This window comes from Sus scrofa, chromosome 15, assembly GCF_054392235.1.
Source record: "Sus scrofa isolate SSC_HxYL_T2T_F1_AM1 chromosome 15, Sscrofa_HxYL_maternal_Yorkshire_Landrace_v2.0, whole genome shotgun sequence".
Classification (NCBI taxonomy): Eukaryota; Metazoa; Chordata; class Mammalia; order Artiodactyla; family Suidae; genus Sus; species Sus scrofa.
Genome location: NC_139397.1, coordinates 140,036,208 through 140,056,739, shown reverse-complemented (window position 1 = coordinate 140,056,739; position 20,532 = coordinate 140,036,208). Strand labels below are relative to the sequence as shown.

Below are 20,532 nucleotides of genomic sequence, written 5' to 3'. Positions count from 1 at the left end.
TGGCTGCCCCTGGAGCATATGGAAGTTTCCAGGCCAGGAATGAATCTGAGCCACAGCTGCAACCTACACTGCAACTGCAGCAACCTCGGATCCTTAACCCACTGTGCAGGGCCAGAGATTGAGCCTCGTCTCAGCAGTGACCCAGGCTGCTGCAGAGACAAGGCTGGATCCTTAACCTGCTGCACCATGGTGGGAACTCCTGGATGTCTTTATAAATCTTGTCTGGGTGCAAGAAGAGGCTAAAGGTCTAATTGGTAAAGAAACAGGATCCATTCATATCAGCCAGGATGGGGGAGGTTTGGTCACTTTTGTGTTTTAAACAATGTTTATATTTTGGCTGGGTTTAGATATGCATATGAAGTGGCCTTATCTGATGTTTATGGAACCAAATCCCCCCCTAAATCTAGTTCCCTTGCAAAGTTTATGAGTAACCTCTGTATCTAAAACTTTATTCCCTTCCTTGCCCCCATTCCCTTCAGGATTGAGGAGTAGCAAGGAAAAGTAGGGCCCCTCCATGTCCCCCATTTCTTATTTGTAGAAAAAGGCTTTAATCTCCTAAACCTTTCCTGAGTTCCAAAGAGTAGACTTGGTTACTAATTAGGGAAGTGAGGGAATGCAGAAAGAAAGGCAAAGCAGTCAAGCAAGAAAAGTAATGATAGGTGAAATAATAGCCTAGTGACTAGTGACGGACTGCCATCCTCAAGGGTAGACAGAGCTATCTGAGGCATATCTTGGAGTTGTTCTGCAGAAACAAAGACCTCCTCACCCATGTGGAAGATGGTGACTACAGGCTGACCAACAGCGGCAGACCAGCTGGAACCAGAAGACTGATGATGCTGAAACATAACCCGTTACCTCACCACCAACCAATCTGAAGAAAGTCCACAAGCTGCAACCCTCACATCAAATGTTGCCTTTAAAAATCCTTCCCTGAAAGCCATTGAGGAGTTTGGGTCTTTTGAACCTGAGCTGGCTGATCTTCTGGCTTGGTGTTCAGCCAGTAAATGCTGTACTTTCCTTCACCACAACCTGGTGTCAGTGGATTGGTTTTGTTGTGCTCCAGGCTAATGGACCCAAATTCAGTTCCGTAACACCTGCGTTCCACAGGAAAAAGCTGTGGGCACTTAGCCAGCTCAGTGCCAGGCCAGGTCAAGGTCAAGGTCAAGGTCTGCTTTTCTCCTTGTAGCCTTGTGACCTTAAGCAAGTGATTCCACTTGTCTGTGGTTCAGTTTTCTCGTCTCCAAAATGAGACTAAGGGAGCAGTTATCTCTCCACCTCTTAAGATTGTTATCAGTATTGAGATAACCCATGTAAAATTAGACTAGCTCTCGGTGTATAGTCACCAAAGAGTGTCTTTCAAAGATTCCAAATTGCACTTTATTTTTTCACACTTCCATTCGTCTGAAACGGAGGTGTGGTCCAAAGGCTTCTTAGAATGGATATAATGTAGTATCATTCTTTTCGAAAGGCTCCGTTTGGGTGACAATTACTCTTTGTCACTAACCGTTCAACCCATTCCTGAGTGAATGACCTCACTTTCCAGGCTGTGTAACTTTCTCCACTTCTCGCGAGAGCCTCTAACAGGCCTCTCTCCCAGCCACGTAATTTTAGCTGCGCAGCTACCTCAGCCAATACGGGAGCGGCGGCAGCACTCGGGAGCTTACGGCGGCGCGGCCCCCACGCGGCCCCGGGAGCCGAAGCGGAACCCGCGCGTCCCCGCCCGCCCGGCCGTCAGCTGATGGGCCGCTCGCCGCGGAGGCCGCAGCCGCCGCTGCCGCGCGAACATGGCGGCCGAGATCCACTCCAGGCCACAGAGCAGCCGCCCGGTGCTGCTGAGCAAGATCGAGGGGCACCAGGACGCTGTCACGGCCGCGCAGCTTATCCCCAAGGAGGACGGCGTGATCACTGCCAGCGAGGACAGGTAGGGCCGGCGGGTCGTGCGCGGGGCCGAGGCGCTACGGGGGGTGGCCGGGACTGCCGCTGGCTACCGACCGTGGAGGCGGCCGCTTCGTCCCTCTCCGCGTGGGGGCGTCCACGGCCCCCTTGTCCCGCGGCCTGTCGCCCCTTTCGGCTCTTCTGGCCACTGGGACCCTTTCCCCCCCGCCCCGGGTTCCCGCTCGTGGGTCCTCCAGTCTCGACCCCGGTCTCGCTCCTGCAGCCTGGTACTCCGGTCCCTGCTTCGCACCTCCAGCCCGGGACACCTGTCCCACCCCGTCCACTGCGCTCCGCCTTCTCGCTACCCTGGTCTCCTCGCTCTGGACCCCCTCGGTACCTTTCTATCCCTGGGCCCCCGCCCCCGAGTCTCCTTTGTGGGATTTCGCCTAGAGCTGGAAGCATCCCCTCCGCGGTCAGTTCCTAGCCGCCTGCTCTGGGAGCCGGGACTGCTGGCGGGTTACCGCGGGACCGAGTGCTGGGGATGCCTTTCTTGCAGTAAATCTCCCAGAGCTTTCACACACTTCTGTTTGCTCCACGCTGAGGTTTACACCTCCCTTTCGAGCAACGCCAGGTCCCAAGATCAGTTATTTTTCCCCAGCTGCTCGAACCACCTGAATTCTTATTTACAATTTTTTTTTTTTAAAGTGACTCACGGAAAAAATGGTAAAAGAGTTTTATTTTTTAAGGATGTTTGCGGTTTCCACCATTAATGGAAAAGCAGTTATCGCTTGCCATAAAAAGTTAAACTAATAGCTAAAACGTCTGTCTGCACTCAAAAGTCAGCTCTATCTTATAACAAGATGTCGTGCCTACCACACTTTGGGAAACTGATCTGATTCGATTTTGCCATTCTACTCAAGAGGGAACTGGAGCCCATGGAGAGGCACAGAGTCACGGAAGCCAGAAATGCACCCCAGGACTCCCCAGTCCAGCTCTCTCTGGTCTTCCCAAGACTCTGCCAGAGATTATTTGTTTTAAAACTGTAGCATTTTTTAAATCCGAAAAATTTAAAAGGTTAATGACTTTACTGTAGGAATTTAGAGGAAATGACTGATGTCGTTGGGTGAAACTTTCTTTGCTACAATGAGTGATCTTCAGCGGTGATACTGCAAAAGTGGGAGGGCTTTCTGGAAGAAGGAAGGTACTGATGTTCTCTTAAGGCTGAGGCATAATCTAGCCTTTCTGTAACCTGTCTTTTGAAGTCCTGTGGCTTTGAGAGCCTATCCTGAATGGGAAGAGAATCCTGAAGCTCCCAATGCCTCCTTGACCTTTGTATTTGGATTTTGAGGGAGTTTATTGTGAGCGGGCAATTTACAGGTAGCTGACCTCAGACCAGGTGGGGGGGTAATTGGTATGACCTAGGTGTGGGTGTGTCTCCAGGAAGGGAGGGGGAGAGAGGGGAATGTAAAAACAGGCCAAGGACAGAATAATTATATTTGCATGATATAGTTTGCACGTAGATGCAGACAACACTTTATACATCTTAGCTGTCTTTATTCAGTAAAGTATTTTATTCATGACTCATGCATGTTGGGTAAATTGCTGAATATTTAAGATTACTGGCCAGGAGCAGTGCTGAGAAATGTTTTATGGAAAGTGATTACTTGGCTGCTCTGGGACTGAAATGTTCTGGGGGAGCCTTAGATCAGCTCATTTTTTTTTCCCCTGGGGCACAGCAGGGCCTGGCAGATGACTGGATCCATGAAGGTTGGGGCTTTGGGTTTCTAATTTGTGTTTCAGGCCCATAGAACTTCCTGGAAGGTAGGACACACTTTTCAGCTGGTGCTGCCCTTTATGAGATGTATGAAAGCATGTGGTTAAGGATTTTTTTGGTTGATGTTGGATGTGGTGGTTTTTACATTGTCATAAACATGCATCATAGTCTTCATTTATTTACTCACTTGTTTATGTATTTAGAGATGCTGTGCATATTGAGTGCCAGGCCCTAGAGATACAACAGGGATCAAAAGTCACAGCACCTGCCTTTATATACCTTCTGATTCATTAATTTTAATGGCTCCTGACCTTGTGGAACCAGCCTGTTGAGGAAACAGAACACTGACCACTCTTATTCATCAAAGAAACGTTTGTTAGACATTTATTATGTGCCGGGCCCGTTCCTGACCTGTGGGTAGAAAAAACTGATGCTGCAATTGCTGTTTCCAAAGGGCTGGATGGTGTAGTGAAGAAGAGATGGCTCTGTGCTTTCAGCTTTTCAGGTGCTGGGGAGACACAGTGGAAGGTGGATCCTTGGGCGAGGGCTGAGTTTCAAGGAAAGCCTCCTGGAGGAGATGGTGGTGGAGAGAGGAGTGGTCTGTGTGATGCTGGTCCAGGCAGAGGGAAAGGACAGAAGGATTAGCGAGGGGTACAGAACCACGGTTATTTCTAGGCACCCAAGAGCAGAAGGTGTGCTAGGAGCTGGAGGGCACAGTGTCATATCAGAAGGGCTTTCTCTGTGAGCCAGTGTTAAGAGTTTGGATTTGGACTTTACTTTGCAAGCAGCGGAGTGGGGGCGGGGGGTGGGTGCCATCAGAGAGTTCAAAGCAAGCAAACAACGTGATCAGAAATTGTACTTTAGGATTTCCTGTTGTGGCTCAGAAGACACGAATCCGACTAGTATCCATGATGGTGCAGATTCGATCACTGGCCTTGCTGCTCAGTGGGTTAGGGATCCGGTGTTTCTGTGAGCTGTGGTAGAGGTTGCAGATGCAGCTCGGATCTCATGTTGCTGTGGCTATGGTGTAGGCCAGCAGTTGCAGTTCTGATTCGACCCCTAGCCTGGGAACTTCCATATGCCGTGGGTGTGGCCCTAAAACGCAAAAAAAAAAAAAAAAAAAAAAAAGAAATTGTACTTTGGAAATAACAACAGTTAACCTTTTAAAAAGTCCCTTCCCAGGAGTTCCCATTGTGGCTCAGTGGCTTATGAACCTGAGTAGTATCCATGAGGATGCAGGTTTGATCCCTGACCTGGCTCAGTGAGTTAAGGATCCAGCACTGCCGTGAGCCATGGTGTAGTCGAGCAGCTGCAGCTCTGATTTGACCCCTAGCCTGGGAACTTGCATATGCCACAGGTGGGGCCCTAAAAAGCAAAGAAAAAAAAAAAAAAAAAGAAAAAAGAATAAAGTCCCTTCCCTCTCTCAGTACAGAATTGGAACAATGTATGTGACTGTATCCAGTCCTCACATGTCCTGGTGAGGTGGATACAAGTCACCTTTTCTTCTTAGCAGTTCCAAAATTCAAGGTATTTTAAAAATCAGATGTGTTTTTTGTTTGTTCATTTTGGGGAGTTAGGCCTGAAAACTCTTTGGTGCTAAAACTTGGTCTGCATAGATGAGACTATTTGTAATCTTAATTTATCCCATGTGGTATGAATATTCATTTGTTTTACTGCAGAAATAGCAGTGCATTTAATTGCAGGTGGTGTCCCAGGCCTGCTGGGAGTTTTATGGAACATATGGTGCAGGCATCTTATTTGGATTTGACCATTTAGAAAACTGGGGCTCAAAACACATTGAAGCAACTACCCAAGGTCACACACAGCCAGTAAATGATAGGCCTAAGATTTGAACCCAAGTCTGGCTCCGAGGCCCTCGTTCTTTCTGCCAGCACTAGTTTTTCTACACGTTTGGAGAACCTGAGCCTGGGCAGTATCAATGATTGACTACTCCGACTGCAAGTGTAAAATGCTAGAATTCCACCATTCCCCCCCCCCCCCCCCCCGCCCCATGGGATATTTGGCACTTTGGTTGCCGTAACTGGAGGAGGGTACACCTGGCATGTAGAGGGTACAGGATGCTGAGCATCCTATAGTGCATAATACGGTCCTTCTTGAGAAGGATTATCCAGCCCCAAATGTCAGCAGTGTGAGGGTGGAGAAACCCTGGTCCAGGCTTAATGTGCTTGTTTTTCTGGTCTCTCTGGACAGTCGTCCTCAAACGTGAACGTGCATCAGAGTCCTGTGGAGGTAGGTCTTGTTAAAACACAGATAGCTGGGGCCACCCCAGACATCAGTAAGTCTAGGGTGGGACCTGAGAGTTTGCATTTCTGCCAAGTTCCCAGTGGTGCCCATTGCTGATGCTCTGGGTCCAAGAACTACACTTTGAAAACCGCTGCAGTCACGAAAGGAGTGTTAATTGCTCATGGTGCTTACCTGTGGAGATCTGCTGGGCGAGAAGTCTATTTACACTTTGTCCTCTTTTTTTTTTTTTTTTCCCTGCTTCTGGGCCGTATTTGCCTGGAGTCATTTGTATGTACTTACCTATTTCCCGGTACAACCAAACTATATATAATGGCACTAAATACAGGTAATTACACCAAGGAATAATAAATCAATGTGGAATATTCAGCTTCTATCATACCTGGAGTCACTGGTAATGGTTTGGGGCTTAGAGATTTAATCAGAAACTCTCAGCAGTTACTCTGCCTTTAAAGAGTTAACAGAGGACAGCTCTACTCTGTGCATTCATTTATATTTCGCTGAAGTTATAAAGGCCCTAAGCTCTTCTGTTTAGACTTAAGCCTTTGCAACGCCTTAATTAGTATTTTTAAATTTTAGTTTTCTTGGCTGCACTCTGGAACTAGAATATGTGAGCATGCAAATTATACGAACAATGCGTTTGTAGAGTTAAGAATATTCCTGAATCAGTGGAGTATGACTGTCTTTCTAGTCAGGAAACTGTACAAATGAAAGTAATCGCCTCAGTATTACGTTTCAGAATTTGAATGACAACGGTCATTTTTTTCTGGTAGGGGGAAACAGAAAATGAGTCTGCTTTCAGAGCAGAACTGAAATGTGGTGAGACAGCAGGAATTGATTACCTAGATGCATTTGCTGTTTGAACTTCTCTGCTGTGGACTACACCAAACATTTAGACAGTCAGTTGGTTGAAAAGGATCTATTTTTTTTTTTTTTAAAGTGAAATCTTTATTACAAAGCCTTGTAAGTAAGTTAAGGCTGGGAATCTACTGTCTTCGTTTCTGCAAAATAGTGTTTGAAGAGACGTGTGCTAATGCTGTTGTTTCAGGGACCTGTAAACCAAGATTGATTTCTGCAGAAAATCATTGATTTCTGGCCTAAGTTAGTAAAGACATCTCCTGTGTTTTTAAGATCTGCAGGATGTTGCAATTAAGCTGGTAAACAAGAAAGATTATAGAAAACTGACTTGTAAAATATTTTTGGTAGCTTTGCTTTTTTTGGGGGGGGTCATACATACCACTTACTTTAACATATTTGTTTCCTTTTAGACATTTCTAAGCATATTAAGATGGTATGAAGGAAAAGTGTGTTTATTAACTGTTCACATGGAAACAATCTTACATAAACAACTTGATTTTTAAGTGTTATGCTTAGGTGGAGACCTGGCCTAGCTGGAAGTTTCTTGTATATATAGAAAACCAGAATGTTGACTGCTTTGCTTTTGTTGTCATGCAGTGCCTAAAAATAGACTCTTTGTTACAGTGTGTTATAAAATAAAGTGAAGAAGTGAGAAGGCAGGAAGCCAGGGTGGGAAAGCATTTATTCCTCTCTCCTTAAAGAGTAGTTTTTCACTCTTAGGATCATTTTCTTTTTATAGCATAGTTTTTTGTTTTGGTTTGGGTTTTTTGGCTGTGTGATGCCAACATGTGCAAGTTCTCTGGGGGCCAGGGATCAAACCTGCACTGCAGCAGCGACCCAAGCCCTTGCAGAGGCAATGCAGGATCCTTAACCCTCTGTACCACAAGAGAATTTCATTTTTTATAGCATGGTTAAGAATAGATTCTGGATCCCTGATGCCTGAGTTTGAATGCAGCCCTGTGATGTCGGGGCAGGTTTCTCATTCTCTTCTGTATCCTAGTTTTCTCATCTGTAAAATGAAAACAGTAACAGCACCTACCTCATAAGGTTTTGTGAGAATGAGACAAATTCAGATGCAAAGCGCTTTGAAGACTGCCTGGCTCAGGAAAAACGTTCCGTATGGTCTTGGCTATACTTATTTTCATTCCCATCTATTTTCCATTTAACTGCTTTAATCTCATCAAAAGCTAAAGCTGTCTCTGTTTCTCTGTGTGTGTGTTTATGTGTGTGTGTCTAAATGGAATGACATTTTTCCTGCCGGAATGGGACAGTACCATTTTAGGGGTCACTTAAAAACCGAAGTTCTTGTAACTATCTTCAGGTCATGCCTTTTCATCATTGCCATATTTGAGCACTTACAAATCAAGTCAGTCATAAGTTTCCCCTTACTAAAAATCCTTGCTCTGTTAGACCACGGCCAGGTTCCTTGGTTCACTAGGAGGGCTGCCACTCTAGGGTCATTCTCACGGCTGTGATGTAGTCCAGTGAGAGGACACAGAATGAAACCGACAGGTGAGGTCTAGAGGAAACCCCGTGTGAGCTTCCCAGAGTCCTGGCCCCGAGGAGTCGCTCAGGAGGTGCTCCTTCCTCCTACAGTGAGTTACACCACCTGTGTCAAGTACTATCTGCCAGCAGGCTGGTTCGACTCCGTGCCCAAGGCTTTCACTGGGGGCCCTCATGAAGGCAGCCTCTGCCTCTAGGGCTCCAAAATCCCAGACTCCCAGGAGGAAAGCAGGTGTCACTGGTCCCTCAGTTGTTAGAGCGAATCAATAAACAAACTTAGTAGGAATAAAGAAGCATGGACCGGAATTGAAAAACAGGCTACTTTCCTTACTGCCTCCAACTGTGTTTCTTTGGGGTTTGTTTAACCTTGGGTTTTAAGACTTCTAAACTATAAACGGAGTTTGAAACTTTTTTTTTTTGTCTTTTTTTGTCTTTTGTCTGTTGTTGTTGTTGCTATTTCTTGGGCCGCTCCCGCGGCATATGGAGGTTCCCAGGCTAGGGGTCTAATCGGAGCTATAGCTGCCGGCCTACACCTGAGCCACAGCAACGCAGGATCCGAGCCGTGTCTGCGACCTACACCACAGCTCACGGCAACGCCGGATCGTTAACCCACTGAGCAAGGGCAGGGACGGAACCCACAACCTCATGGTTCCTAGTCGGATTCGTTAACCACTGCGCCACGACGGGAACTCCTTTTTTTTTTTTTTTTTTAATTCAAGAATCAGTGTTGCATGGGCCATACATTGATGGACTCCATCCTGGCTAGATTGCTCCTGCTCCTCAGAGGTTGTGATGGCTTTTACCCTCCTTGGTGGCACAGAGGTCACAAAAAATAATTTTGACACTACTAGTGAAAAGATAATAGCAGGAATGTTTCCTCAAGGGAAAAAAACATACCTGGGAGTCCCATTGTGGTGTAGTGGGTTAAGAATCCAACTGCAACGGCTCTGGTCACTACAGAGGTGCAGGTTCAACCCCGGCCTGGTGCAGTGAGTTAAAGGATCCGGTGTTGCTGCAGCTGAGGTGTAGGTCACAGCTGCAGCTTGGGTTCAGTCCCTCGCCCAGGAACTTCCATATGCTGTGGGTATGGCCATAAAAGAAATAGAAAATACCTGCAGGTAGAAGACCAGCCATCTGGCTTCTGGCGCAACATTGTTCAGTTAGGGCTGGTGCAGGTACCACACAAGTGGCCTTCCATGCAGGATAAAAATCTGCCTGTGACGAAGTTAGAAGTCTGAGAGTCACCCTCATCATGAATGGTGTCCAGGTCTCCTTCCCTAGACTGTAGAAGGAGATGGATATTTTTGTTTTTCTAGACCAGTCTAACTCTCCTCATAGCAAGAGGCTGGTTTCGCTGCCTTTCAGTTTAGATAATCAATTCAATATAAACCTAGTGTTTCCTCCCTTTGTTATCAAAGGAGAAGGGCTACTTTCTGCAGCAGTAATGAAAAGGGCAGAGTTCAGGAGCCATGCCTGGAAGGAAACTGTTATTTATTTGATAAAAGCAGATTGTGCCGTATCCTTTCCTGTCCCTTTTAGGCTAATATCTTAATGTTATCGAAACTACCCCAGCTACCAGAATTATACATTTTTTGTCTGTAACCAAGGAGGTACTGTCAGACCAGGAAAAAATATCCTTTGTGGCAGGTTAACAGAAGCGTTTGGTGACTTACCAAAATATGAAATAGCATCAGGAATCCTAAGAGTGACTGGAAAATCAGATTTCCTCAGCCTTACTGTTTGCGTAGAGTTTAAAAGAAATCATGCCTGGGGTATAGTTTGTACCATGTGATATACTCAATCTATAGTCTTTGAAATCGACTAATAATCCCTGTATATCACTTTACAATTTAAAAATGGTTAAGTTGCTTAATGTAGCTATTTGGGATGATTAGGGGTTTTTTTGAGAAATTTTTTTAAAAGATCTGGTTTCAGAAATGCTGATATGTCAGGTGAGGTAGAACTTGGCCTTGTGATTTTATAGAAACACTTGTGTGCTATTTGAATCTCTTTATCGAAGTGTGGACATGATTTTCAAGGTAATCATACTGGAAAAGGACATGTATTGAAACCCAGACTTCCCGTGGTGGCACATGAGGTTACAAACCTGACTAGTATCCTTGAGGACGCAGGTTTGATCCCTGGCCTTGCTCAGTGGGTGAAGGATCTGGCATTGCTGTGACTGTGGTGTAGGCCGGCAGCTACAGCCCTGCTTTGACTCTTAGCCTGGGAACGTACCCATGCCGAAGGCGCAACCCTAAACAAAGAAAAAATATATGTATTGAATCCAAACGTATGTTCTCAAGGGTTGATAGGTTTGAAAATGATGTTAATCATGACTCACCCGAGATGCCTCCTGGTTTAAGAGCCAGTGCTTTTCAGAAAAAAAGAATCATGCTTTGAATCTGTCTTCGCTCTGCTCTGTTGTACTGTAGGCGAGCCTTTATAGACTTGGCGATTTCCTAAAGTACGTTATTAAGTTGCTTTTAGTCAGTTCTTTGAGGGAATAAAACAAAAGGACCAGAAGAACTAAAAGGAGCCTCTTTATTCTGATCATTCGGCCTGTCTTTGAACAGATCACAGATTAATCTCCCTGGAATAAATACTTCTTACTTCATCAGACCCATGGTTTTTAGTCTGCTTTTTATGTATCTACTGTAGTAAGGTAAAAGAACATACCGAATTACCATTCTAGATAGACAGGATGGAGAATATGGATCAGTGTTCAGTAGAGAGTAATGACTTTGTTTATGCTTTTACAATAATAACTTCTTTAGTTTCTCGGGAATCGAATTAGAATCCGAGCAAAATGAGGATCCCAGAATTTAGTTAAAAGTTAAAGTAGCCTTATTTGTTTGTGAAGTACTTTGAAATTCTTGGCACTCGGTAAAGGCCAGGTTCCTGAATATTCTTAAAGTTACACTCTTTGGAACAGATAGCGGGGAACGGTTAGCTATTGCTGTGTGCTGCGAGGTGTTTAATGGTTGTTGGCCCTGCTGGTCTCTTGCTTCTCGGCCGCTTCACATCTTTTCTCTGGAGACCCCCGCCAGGAGCCTGTTGGCCTTGCACGTTGCAGCCATCTCTCCTTCCTGCCCCTAATCAGCTTCCCCGCCTGCCCAGCCCAGCCCAGCTCAACGTAGTTGTGGAATTTAGTTCTATCATTTTACATTATCCTTTAAAAAACCCAGCATATCATAAACAGTTTTTTCATGGCTCCATAGTCTTCATAACTAACTTTAATGGCAGTATAAACTATTTAATTCATATGTCTTTAACCTTTTTTTTTTTGGCTGTGCCCAAGGCATGTGGAAGTTCCCAGGCCAGGGACTGAACCCAAGCCATAGTGATGACATCACTGATCCTTCACCCACGGAGCCACCAGGGAACTCCAATATGTCATTAACCCTTTTTATTATTTAATATTACTCCTTTGAATAATGCTGACATGAACTTTTAAAAACATATAGTTTTTGATGTCCTTCTATTAAAATATTTCTTCAAAATCAGTTGCCAAGCCTGGAATTCCTAAGTCAATTTATGGGAGTGCTGGTGGTTGTAATTATTATTATTGGGCAGGAAATGTGTTTCTCACTATATGGAACAAAATTCTTGCCAAAGAATTAGTTCAAATGTATAGTGCTGCCACAACGTCATGAGAACCCTAGAAATGGCATATTATTATTGTTTTCAGTTTTTCCTTGGCTTCACCCAGCCTGGCAATACATTTTAAACACATTTCAGACCAAAATATTTAAAGTAAAAAAAAATACAATCCATTTATGTTGAATATAGTGGACTCGCCACTGTGCTGAACAGCGAGATGAATATGAGGTGATGGTAGCAGTGTGCACACAGTGGGGTATGTGTATCACTTGACAGTCTTACGGAGAGATCCTGCCTCCCGTCTGCCTGAGGAGAACACCACAGCCTTATGTGAGTCGGTGCCTCTCCAAGTAGGAGGGCAGAGGAGACCAGTGGGTCGTGGAGCCCTCCACAGGGACAGCAGTAGCATGGGGAAGTTTGAGAGACACTTACGTAGGCTCTGAAAGAAATGACACATTTCCTTTCCAAGTACCTTTTGGAAAAATAGCAGACTTCTGTTTTAAAAATAACTTAAAAATAGAACTTGGCAAAGATGCACGTGTTTCTAAGGTTTTGGTTTTAAGGAAAGACTTTTTTTTTAGATTGACATGGTTTTGGAATATCAAAGAAAATCCTTCTGCTAGAAAAACGAGCAGAATAAGCAGCAAGCAGAACATAAAATGAGTTTAGGTGAGTGGGTGTCAAGTTGTCAAAACAGTGAAGGAATAGTTAAGCTATTTTATCTCAGTGCAGAGAGTGGTTTAGACATTATTGTGGTTTTTGTAAAAATAAAACCATCTGATCTTAACATTTTGGTGATTACGTGGCTTATTAATATCAACCTAGAGTTTTTAATAGTTTGCTCCTGTTACTATTATGTATTATTGGGAGTAGTAGATTTTTGCTTCCAGTTTACTGAATCGTGAATTCTTTTAGTCTGTGGAATTTATTGATTTTTTTATTTCTTTTTTCCTTTTTTTTTTTTTTTTTCTTTTCTTTCCTGTGGCGTATGGAATTCCTGGGCCAGGGATCAGGTCTGAGCCACAGCTGTGACCTAAGTATCAGTCTCAGTAACGCCAATGAGGATCCCCAATCTGCTGTGCAGAGGGGGGGTTGAACCTGAGTCCCACTGTTGCCCAGATGCCGTTTCCATTGCGCCACAGTGGGAACTCCAGAATTTGTTGATTTTTTTTTTTAAAAAAAACAGCCCAACTTAAGCCAGTTTGTACAATTATTTTTTAGAACAGGGAGACATTTTCTGAATTCAACACAAAACAAATTTCTGTGTTACTTAGTAGAAATCATAACGACTGTTTAATACATATTTTCTTGAGAGCGCTAGAGTGTTAGGAGTTAATACTGTATGGAGGGTTTTAGAATATGTCAACATTCTGGTCTTTAGACCCTTCAAGAAAAACTGGACAGGCAGGTTACTAGCAGGTTTAATCCTTTTGAGACCTTTGTGTAAATGATGGCAGTGCCTGATGCCCTCATCGAGGGCGTTGGCCTTTGCTGTCCTGTCTTTGCAGGTGGAATAAAATCCTTGAGCAGATTGAACGCTTTGAGGAGAGTTGGCTGGTAACTTAGTGTAACTCATTCTGTTTGGTCACCTATGTTGAACATAAGTAATGAACATGTATCCGTAAATACTATGTATTGAGTCACAGCAAATATAATCAACAAAATGTAATCGTGTGTTTGTAGCTCAAGCCTAAGGGTCATCGTTATAAGCTTTTGTTGATCATTTTAGGTGAGGGAGGTCAGGCTGAAATGGTACCATCCTGTGGTCGGCCGCCCGGATGAACTCCTGCCTGGGGAGAGAAGCTCCTGGTGAGGGAGGAAGACTTAGGACCTGACCCGAGCTCGGCATGTTTGGGGCACCTGAGGATGACAGCTTGCTGGGATGGAGGGTCTGGGTCTGGGAATTGGAAGTCCCTGATTTGAGACACTGGTGGGCTCTAAGCACAGGAGTAGTGAAATGCGTGGCTCCTTGGGAGATGTGGCTGGTGGTCACCAGGCCCGGGGTGGACCAGGAGGGACGCTCTCCAGCTCCTTCCTGCTTTGCTCCACGCGTCAGCTTCGTTCTTCCCCCTTTTTTTGACGTACGGAATTCTCTCGTCCAAACTGCGAAACACAAGACCAGAAAGAGTCGTTTCAACTCCTGGAGGCACCCTGATCTGTTTCTGTCTCTCAGTTTCCATTTCCCAGGGAAGGAACTGACTGACCCCATTTCTGGTCTGGCCAGCTGTGAGCCAGGGTGGGATGTAGAGAAAAATTCTGAGTGATTCAACTTGGAAAAGGTTCCGTTGTGACCAGTAAACAGTGGCTGGATGACAAGGCATGTTGTACAAATGGCTGTTGCCACACTAAGGCTTGTATCCAGCTCACATGTAAAATGGCATTGTGCCTGCTGTGCTGCTGCGTTATCTTACTTGGATGAACGAAGGTCAATATTTGGTCTTTTTTTTTTTTTTTTTTTTTGCTTTTTAGGACCACACCTACAACATATGGAGGTTCCCAGGCTAGGGATAGAATTGGAGCTATAGCGACCGGCCTACGTTGCAGTTCACGGCAATGCTGGATCCTTCACCTGCTGAGCGAGGCCAGGGATTGAACCCACAACCTCATGGTTGCTATTCAGATTCCTTTCCACTGCACCACAACGGGAACTTCTAGTCTTTATTTTTTTAAATTACAGTTTAATCATTTATAGTAATCTGTACGATCTTAAGTCCAGCTGGGCAAGTTCTGAAAAATGCATACACCCACAGCACCAACTCCCCAGAGCCTTGCCATGACCCTAGAAAATTCCCGCATATCCCTTTGCATTCTGCTCTCACCCCCAGAAGCAACCGCTCTTCTGATTTTTATCCTCACAGACCAGTCTTATTTGTTTTGAACTTCAAACAAAACGGAAACATAGAGTGTCAGCATTTAGCCTTAATGTAATTTTAATTTTTTTTAAAATGGGTACACCCTGCAACATATGGAAGTTCCCAGGCCAGAGATTGAATCTGAGCTGCAGCTATAGGCCTAACCACAGCTGTGGCAGTACGGATCCTTTAAGCTACTGTTCTGGGCTGGAGATTGAACCCGTGCCTTCCCAGATACACGAACCCCTAAAGTCAGGTTCTTTTTTTTTTTTTTTTTTCTTTTTAGGGCAGCACCTGCAGCATATGGAAGTTCCCAGGCTAAGGGTCAAATTGGAGCTGCAGCTGCCACCTACACCACAGTCACAGCAATGCCAATCCAAGCCACATTTGTGACCTACACCACAGCTCACAGCAATGTTAGATCCTTAACCCACTGAGCGGGGCTAGGGATCGAACCTGTGTCTTCATGGATACTAGTCAGGTTTGTTACTGCTGAGCCACAAGGGAAACTCCTACAGTCAGATTCTTAACCCACTGCATCCCACAGGAAATCCCAAGTCTTAATGTAATTAGTTCAAAGTTATAAACGTTAATTCAGTGCTGGCCGTGTGTCAGAATCTATGTAGCTATTGGAAATACGAGAGTGATTGTGACAGAGCTGACAGTAAGGGACAATGAGAGAGTTAGGAGTCATTGGGAAGGCAGAGCCCGGCTGTGCTGGGAAAGGCAGCGGTGTCCTGCTCTGAAGAGCCAGCCCCGAGCTCCCACGAGCTTCTGTGACTGGAGGAGAGATATTCCTTACTGGTCTTCTGAGGTGATAAGCCACAGTTTTAAACCTTGGCTGTTTTGGTCCTGTGTCATTTTCCTGCGTATGTACAGGATTTCCTCATGTTCCTGTGTGTGTCCTGATGAAAGGTGAGGCCCGGAGGCTGGTGGGGGAGGCTTTCCTCCTGGCTGGGATGAGCGGGAACCGTCGGTGGACGAGCAGTGGTGTGGGCCCTGCCCTGTGGGCACACCTCGCCCAGTTGCCCAGAAGCATTTTCTTGCCGTTTGTGTCCACGACACTCCTCATTTGGCCGAGACAGCCAAGTGACCAAGTTTGCAGTTTGTTTTCATCAAGACAAGCAGTTAATGGTTCTCAGTTTGCTTTGTATGTCATTATATAATGAGCATTTTCCATGTTATTAAAATTACTTGGAATCCTGACTCCTAGTTATTGCATAGCTTACCATATGTGGTCACATTGTAGGTAACCGTATATAATATGTGTTTGTATCTATGTATACACGTATACTAATATAATATGCCACGCACTGTGTGTGTATTTGTCTAATTTGTCCATTCGATTAACGTTTTAAAATCAATTGGAAAATACTATTGAAAATAAAAAGGTTTGCCTGAATCAGAAAAGAAGATAAAATTACGAAAGACTACTCTTTTTTTTTTCTTTTTCTCCATAGAACTATCCGAGTATGGCTGAAAAGAGACAGCGGTCAGTACTGGCCCAGCATTTACCATACGATGGCTTGTGAGTAGCTGAACTGCTTTTTGTTGTCGTTGTATCTTTTTAACTTGTTGTTGTTGTTGTTGTTTTATCTTTAACTTCGGTGGTGTATGGAAGTTCCCAGGCTAGGGGTCGAATTGGAGCTATAGCTGCTGGTCTACACCAAAGCCACAGCAATGCTGGATCCCCGATCCACGGAGCCAGGCCAGGGATCAAACCCTCATCCTCATGGATACTAGTTGGGTTTGTTACCGCTGAGCCACGATGGGAATTCCAGTTGCTGAACTGTTGCCCCCGAGGAAGATGTCTCTGATGTCTTTGAAAAATTCAGTTTCGAAATGCCAGTTCGAAAGTGCTACTGGATTTCAAAATGAGCTTCTCAGTTGCCTCATACATCCGACGGGCTGTGTTAAACCTCAGGAAAATTCCCTTTCTCTCGCAAAGGAAGCTGGGTCTCTTGGCTTAACTGAAGCCAACCTGAGCAAAACTTGAAAAAAAAAAAGAAAAAGGCACCCTCTCCCCATTTTTCTTTGTCTTAATTTTGCCAATTTATATTAGTAGTAACTCTGTACATAGTAATAGCTGATACTGACACTAAAACAGGGCTCTGAAAACTCATCTCCTTTACAAAAAGCCTTTTGGCTCAGTTTTCATAGTACTGTTGAGAGATTTGGCCCAAGGCACAGCACAGATTCTCTAAATGGAGAATTTTCTCGGTAGTCAAATATGTTTTAAAAATGAATTCAGAAGATAAAGCTTTTGCATGGAGATTTTAGAACAGCCCCGAGAGGTAGTGACATCACGTTGCATTTACACTCTGCGTGTCCTGCAAACCTAAGCAGCCTTGCATCCTTTGTTTCCACTGGTCTTCATCTTTGCTGGAAAAAAAGTGCCCAGATACCAGCCAGAGCCAAGCTGGGCTTGATTGAGTCCTGTCTGCTCCCCAGTAGCCACAGGGAAGGCATCCATAGCCGCTGACATCCCTGTGGTTTTGGTCCTTAATGAGGGGTTTTCCTTAGTTAAGCTTTCAATTAATCAGAGGACCCCCTAGGAAAAGACAGAAGGCTTTGGGGCAGGCTTGATGGTTTGTTGCTAAAGACTGTTATGAAGTTCTCCAAAGAAGAGTGCTTGCCAGTTCTAGACACTTACTGACACTGCTCACAGCCTCCTGAAGAGTTATTCCAGGGCCTGTGGGGTTTGTTACAAACACAGAGCAGCGTTATTCAGTAAATTCCCTATAATCAGCTTGGGTCATCTTCTAAGCACCTGCTTTCTTGGCTGGCACTTTCTCCTTTGCCCATATAATCCAGAGTACACGCACGACTTAGTTCCTGTAAAGACTCTCACGAAGAATGATTAGGATTTTCATTTAACCTACCTTCCACAGACAGCCTGGGCTGGCTGGTCACCTTTTCTGTCTTGATAACCTTTCAGTGAAAATGAAGTAGACCTTTTGGAATACTGGTATAAAGATAACTATTATAAAAAGAACCATAAAACTTTATAATGTGTAGTATGTTAAGACTACCTGAAACCCTAATCATGGTTTATTGTGCCAAGCAGTCGTATCTCCTATCCTGGGTCTGCGGGTATTTGTGGACAGGTAACCTTGGTTACTCAGTGCAAAATGTGAAGTGACCTACATTTTAGTAAATGCACTTATAGAGCCCATTTGATAAATTTACTTTGGGATTTTTGGAGAGCAGGGCAGAGGTAGGTGAGATGCCCTGGGCTTCGGCGCTTACCCCTTACCCAGTGGGGGGCAGAAACCGGCTTCTCTGACACAGGTAGCTCCTTACATCCAAGAGCCATTGGTAGATCTGAGAGCTCAGAATAGCAACAGCCTGGGGACCCGCTGCCAGTGCTGGGGAATGTCTTGCCGTCTTTGTGGACGGACAGATCTGTTAATACTGCGGTTATTCCTCCCTCCGCTCCCATCCCCCACACTTTAGATTTTGGCCACAGCTTAATCTCCTTGAGTCCTCAGCCCTGGAGTTCATGCTCTTCAGAATAGAGAGAAACGGAGATAGGTTTTTGTCCAGTATTTAGTTCAGTGACTCCTCGGCTTGCATTTCCCCCAAATGTTTAGTTCACTTTGTAATTGTTTTCTCTCCCAGGGCACCAGAACCCAGCAGGAACAGTGCACATGCTTCCTTGGCTTTTAGGGCTTGGGCATGTGGCTTTGCTTTCTCTCTTGCCAGCCATTCCTATCTTGGCCTAACAGGACCCTCTGGAAGTAGCTCCCAGAATGCTTCAGTTGCAAAGACCAGTAAAACCAGGAAAGAGCAGGCACAGCATCTCTGCTGTGGGTGACTGACACCCTTGTGTAGCTACACGAATGCAGCTTGTTGATTCCAGATGCTTCTTTATTGCCTCCATCTGGAGCACGGTCTGCTGATAAAACCACAAGGACACTGCCGGAAGAAAACAGAATGAATTAATTTTGAGAAATAACTGTGTCTGTTTTAGGACGACTTTTATTTTAAAAGTAAATTCGAAATATGAGAAGAAAAGTGCCATGTTTTAAAAACTATCTGCAGTTTGCCCAGCTGAAGACATTTTAGTGGTCATCCACCAATTTAAACTATTTCCTATGGCCTAACAGAGGTGATCAATAAGAGAGACCTTAGAATATTGCTCTACATGGACCAACTATGATTTATAACATTACCTCACATAACAGAAATAACTTTCAAAATCTGCTTTAGCTGAAGAAAAGTAACTCTCAGTTTCTGTATCTATTATATGCCTCATGCGTTTTGGGGGGGCACTGTTTTATGAAATCAGCACAAGAGCTATACAAGGTAGGTGATATTTTCACCATTTAGTAGACAAGGAAACAGGCCAGAGATTGAAATTCTAATTCATACCCATCAGACTCCCGCTCACCACAGTACTGCGGGGCCGGGTGGGGTGGGGGGCCTACCAACTTCTTTCTGCAAAGATACTAGACTTTGTTGGCCGAATAGTCTCTGTGGCAACGACTCACCTCTGCCATTGCAGTGTGAAAGCATCCATAAAGAATACATAAATGAAAGAGGTTCCATAAAACCCTGTGTTTAAAAGAAAAAGTATATTATTTATCTCACTAGAAGCTTCCCTTCTAGGAAAAAAGCCAGAACATTTTTAGATACAAACCAAATAAATTACAGAAGCTTTTTTTTTTCCTTTTTTCTTTTTTTGGGGGGCGGTGGGTTTGCGGTTTAAGGTCATATTCATGGCATATGACGTTTCCAGGCCAGGGATTGACTCTGAGCTGCAGCTGCAACCTGTGCCACAGCTGTGGCAACACTGGATACATTAACCCACTCTGCCAGACTGGGGATCAGATCTGTGCCTCTGAAGTGACCTGAGCTGCTGCAGTAGGATTCTTTTTTTTTTTTTTTTAAATATCATTTATTTATATATATATATTTTTTCTACTGTATAGCATGGTGACCCAGTTACACATACATGTATACATTCCTTTTTCTCACATTACGTGTTCCATCATAATTGACCTCACTCCAGTCAGAATGGCCATCATTAATAAGTCCACAAATAACAAATGCTGGAGGGGCGTGTGGAGAAAAGGGAACCTTCCTTCACTGTTGGTGGGAATGTAAGCTGGTACAACCACTATGTAGTAGGATTCTTAACACACTGTGCCACAGCAGGAACTCCTTTTTTCTTTTTTAAATGTGAGAATTCTCTAGCCTTATAAAATTACTCAGCACATTATAATTTTTACACAGAAGAGAGCTGTTACATGTTTATGTACAGTTAATTGTAGGGTTGGGCATAAAAAGAATTGAAAGAACATTAAAGCTAAAGCATAAAGATTTAGTACCAACAGAAAAGCAATTAAAAATGATGACAGCGAAACTTTAAAATCATTAAAGATTTGATTTGTCGGATAATTTTATGCATGATTATTAAAGAGCACTTTGTATGAAGATACATATATATTTATGGTTATAGTTTTTTTTTTTTTTTTTTTTCCGGTCACACCCATGTGGAAATTCCCAGACCAGGGATTGAACCCACCCCACTGCAGTGACAACACTGGATCCTTAACCACTAGGCCACTAGGAAACTCCTGTGGTTATAATTCTTAAACATGATCTTTTTTTTGTAGTTTCAAACATCAATATGGCAGATAGAAGTATACAAACTTGTATTCAATTCTAGTTGTTTCTTGTATAGACAATTTTGGAATCTGCATTTCAAGTCGATAGTCCTTTGAATGCAGCTGAAGTAGTCTTTAATCTTTGGATCATGTTTCTGCCTTTGAGTACAATCCAGTATTGTAGTTTAGTTTC

At 44.2% G+C, this 20,532-nt stretch overlaps 1 protein-coding gene and 1 long non-coding RNA gene across 3 annotated transcripts in view; one reads left to right on the top strand and one right to left on the bottom strand.

The window, feature by feature from the left end:
• Positions 1-1,730: 1,730 nt before the first annotated feature.
• WDFY1 (WD repeat and FYVE domain containing 1) overlaps positions 1,731-20,532 on the top strand; it is a 48,884-nt gene continuing 30,082 nt past the window's right edge. For both annotated transcript variants that reach the window (XR_014828733.1, NM_001243647.1), the window contains 2 exon segments: positions 1,731-1,921; positions 16,188-16,255. Coding sequence is in view for 1 of the 2 variants with exons in the window: in NM_001243647.1 (NP_001230576.1) it covers positions 1,785-1,921; positions 16,188-16,255 (205 nt within the window). In the remaining variant the exon portion in view is untranslated.
• On the bottom strand, positions 8,759-16,739 carry LOC146396162 (uncharacterized). Its single transcript, XR_014829305.1, has 3 exons — positions 15,022-16,739; positions 9,100-14,831; positions 8,759-8,964 (listed from the first exon to the last, which is right to left on the bottom strand). It is a non-coding gene; the product is annotated as an uncharacterized LOC146396162 (long non-coding RNA).